This window comes from Mangifera indica, chromosome 6 (genome assembly GCF_011075055.1).
Source record: "Mangifera indica cultivar Alphonso chromosome 6, CATAS_Mindica_2.1, whole genome shotgun sequence".
NCBI classification, from domain to species: Eukaryota; Viridiplantae; Streptophyta; class Magnoliopsida; order Sapindales; family Anacardiaceae; genus Mangifera; species Mangifera indica.
In genome coordinates, this window is record NC_058142.1 from 3,698,257 (window position 1) to 3,702,224 (window position 3,968).

Below are 3,968 nucleotides of genomic sequence, written 5' to 3' on the forward strand. Positions count from 1 at the left end.
AATGTAATTATTTTTTTATTTCGAAATCATTTCATTGTATGTTGATTTGTTAATTATTGATAAGTTATTACAATTTATTTATATATGAAACATTATTACCAATAAAATTATATATATTTTTAAACATATATATTATATATAATATAATACAATTAATGGATTTTAAATTAAAAATAAAGAAATTCTTAACTAGCAAACAGATAAGTCTATCCCTTCCTTTGTGGTTATCTTCTTCCTGTCTTCATCCACAAAGGTTCCAGCACAACGGCCATCTGAGGACCACCCTCATGACCCCCCTTTCAAAATATAATATTACTTAATTTGAGGAACGATAATCCATGATCAACTTGCAATTAAAATACTAATCATGGCTTAAGGTAAGCACGTGGAATTGTGTAAAAGACAACATAAAACTTGATGTGATGGTCGGTTAAGATAATATCAATAGATTAGATCTTGCTAAATGCAACAATCCCAAGATTCTAGTATAAAATATACCTTAAACTTTGCCTTCTGTTAGATTAAATTATTCTAATCAATCCATACACCATACTACTAAATTCTAGGCAAAAACTATGCTAGTTTAATTAATTTTTGTGGTGACCCTACTCTGATGAATATATGTACATTTCCTTACTAAGACATTGTACATTTGTACCATCTAATTTTCTAGTCTTGTCGACAGCGTGTGGCTAGAAATTCACAATTTCAACACTCAACTCAGGCCATTGAATTATTCCATGAAGTTGACAAGAAAGGCAGAAGGGAACAAACTTCCCTAGCAAAGGCACAAACTAAAATTTGTGATATATACATTTAAAAATATATTATATCTATAAATATAAAGATCGAAACTCATATATTATATAAAAATATATTAGAGTTATAAATGTAGAGATCAAAATCTATATTACACAAAATTAATTAATTTGTATTAAAGTTTAATCTATTATATTTATATACTATTAACTTATATTATTTTTATTTTATGTAAGATCCTTTAGTCTTTGACAATGCAAAAACTAACCATGAAATGTCAACAGTAGCCTATTTCAACATGTGTAGCTTCACCTATCAGTTTTTGCACTTGTTTTTCTCTTCCTTCAATGAATAATAGATGGTTCATGTCACAAATATTTGTTCTTGTTTTGTTGAGAGGCAAGAGAGACTCAGGCCAAACAACAAACAAACTTATCAGCAACAACAATAGAGAATACATTAGATTTAAAATATGAATAAAAATGCATACTTGTGAATGAAGCTTCAAAGTCTAACGCATCAGCTTCACAGAAAATCCTGTTTTGGATTCTGATAAACCTCTTCACCTTTTGACAACTTATTACCTGAACAATTTCACTTGTTAAAGAGCTTGAAACTGGAGGTGGTGGTGGAGATGACCATGGAACAACTTGATTTTCCTCATCATCATCTTCATTTTCATCACCCATGTCATCAATATCTTCCTCATCATTCTCATCTTCATCCTCATCCTCGTCTTTATCATCATTCTCATCTTTTCCATCAAGATCATCTTCATCATTGCCCATTATTTCTCCATTTTTTCCCTTCTCCATACGGCCACTATCGCCAACACAAACATTGCAAGCTGAAATAGTGGGACCAAGTTTAGGCCCTGAGCCATTCCAGGGAGTTGGAGATTGACAGAGATGACAAAGAAGAGTCCTTGAATGCTTAGCCACTAAAAAATTTGCCCCGTGAACCTTGGCGTCGCAATCCCAACACAGACTAGCTTCATCCGATTCACAGTACATTTTCGCAGGAGACTCACACAGCTCACACTTTTTCATCTCCAAGAACAAAGAAAAATTAATCTCTGAATACATGTTATGTTATGTGCATTATTATTATAATACAAAACACATGCCAAAACCAAGTTGCAGTTATTGACCCAAGGGTTAACAAAACTTGTAAAGTATTAAAATTTCTAAGGTGAATGTTTGTATTCAAACCTTTTTCATATTTATAAAACTTTGATTTACTTAGTATAATGATTATAAGCCCGGTCATTATACCTTGTGTTTACCCCTAAAAAATATACAGCCGGCTCACTAGTTATTTAAAAAAAAAAAAATAGTTGCAGTTATTTATATTAAAACACCGCCCTGCTTTCCCTTCAACCTGATTTTACGAATTTAGTAAAACCCAGGTGAGAAATTGAGTGTAATTTGTTCGGTGGTGTTGGGTCAGATGAGAAATATATTTGTTGCCAATGATGAAACCCAATGGAGTAAAATTTTCTTTTGGTGGTTGGTGTGTCTTCCAAATGGATGATGTTAGGTGTAATTGCTAATTAAGTCAAGCCTTAGTGCATGCTGAGTTTCAACTTCCAACTATTTTCTGAATAGCTGGTCAAGTAACCAGCCATTTGCTGAAATTTCCGCCATTATCAAGATTCAAGAAGCTCATCATGTCTTGGGTAGAAGATGCTCAACTATAAGGAAAAGCAGTTGGCATATTTAAAAACAGTGGACTTAGAGTTGCAATTTGAACAGTATTTTATACTTCTAGTACTTAATAATTAAATGCATTTTGGTAATATATTCTAGAGAATTGTTTCCACCGCCAGGTTATTTGGAACAATTTCCATGCTTGATTGATAGCCTAAATGAGGATTAAAAGAATTAAAAAAAGAAAGCCAGAAAGAAGAAGAGAGTGTGTGTGTTGAAAAAAAAAAAAAAAAGTCGAAGTTTCTAATTTAAGGATTATTTTCTAAATTGATGGTTTAGATATGTTTAGAATTGTTAATGGAACAAACTTAAAAATGACATCTATTCAGATAAATTTCATCCTTAAGTTTATTTGATACATTATATTTACTATAAAATTATATATACAACTTTTATATATAAACAATGATGTGTCATTATGTAATTGGATATTATTTTATCTTTATTTTTTAACTATTCAATCATTTATTAACATGTCGTTTTTTCTGCATAAAAATTTATACATAACATCACTTTTATATTTAAGAATAGCAATAGATTAGGAGAGGCTTTAAAGTTGGGCAAATGACTATTTTCTACCCAAGTTTTAACTCAATCTCAAAAATATATTTATAACAGATGAAAAACTCAAACACCCACTTATTTCTAAACTGTCATTAAATTTTCTATTAAATATAAAGGTAAAACCGCCATTTAATAATAATATTAAAAAATATATAATTTTATCTTTTTTCCTCTCAAGTTTTAAAAATTATCATTTAACCCTCATACTTGAACTTTGAAAAGTGACTTTTTTCTCCCCCAAATCCTTAATTTTTTCTTCACTCCTCCCTCCGACCGTCGGTGACCGACATGTCTGGAGATTAAATAACGAGCATCATCTAGATCTAAACGACACTCATTGTCCTTCACTAGACAAAGTGTTGTCCATTTTCTAGATGACGCTTGTTGTGTATTTTAGATGACCTTCATCATCTAGATCTGGATGATGTGATGGAACATCGTCTAGTGAAGATGACGTTTATTGTCCAGAGATCTGGATGACGGTCATCATATTTGGACGATGATCATTGTCTAGAGGATGACCTCTGGATGATGACTCCTCTGTTGTTGGTCGACCTTCGCCGAAGAAAGTCGTTGGATTTTAGAGGGAAAAAGTGAATTTTTTTAAAACTTAATTCATGGGAGAAAATGTTAGTTTTCTAAACTAAGAGAGGAAAATGAGATATAATTTTAATTTTTTAATATTATCGATAAAATAACGAATTTATCCCTTAACTCTACTAAAAAATATATGAGTATATCCTAACAGATTAAAACTTAAAATATTTGAGTTTTTTAATCTGTCATATTACAACAAAACTTGGGTGCGAACTGGTCCTTTTCCCCTTTAAAGTTTAAATACTAAAGTTATAGTCTGGCCCGATCTCAGACCAATTTGAACTTGGGCTGGTCCATTCCAAACCCTTCCCTTCCAATTCACTTAAAAATTGGCCAGAT

The 3,968-nt window shown here is 31.3% G+C and overlaps 1 protein-coding gene across 1 annotated transcript; it reads right to left on the bottom strand.

Moving 5' to 3' along the window:
* Positions 1 to 1,078: 1,078 nt before the first annotated feature.
* LOC123219767 (zinc finger protein CONSTANS-LIKE 4-like) lies at positions 1,079 to 1,922 on the bottom strand. Its single transcript, XM_044641748.1, has one exon. It carries the CDS (start codon positions 1,842 to 1,844, stop codon positions 1,170 to 1,172), a length of 675 nt encoding a protein of 224 aa, XP_044497683.1. The 5' UTR covers positions 1,845 to 1,922; the 3' UTR covers positions 1,079 to 1,169.
* Positions 1,923 to 3,968: the final 2,046 nt, after the last annotated feature.

What these genes read in the sequence shown, in the direction of transcription:
- LOC123219767 (XM_044641748.1), bottom strand. Translation starts at nt 1,844, where the DNA reads ATGTATTCAGAGATTAATTTTTCTTTGTTCTTGGAGATGAAAAAGTGT.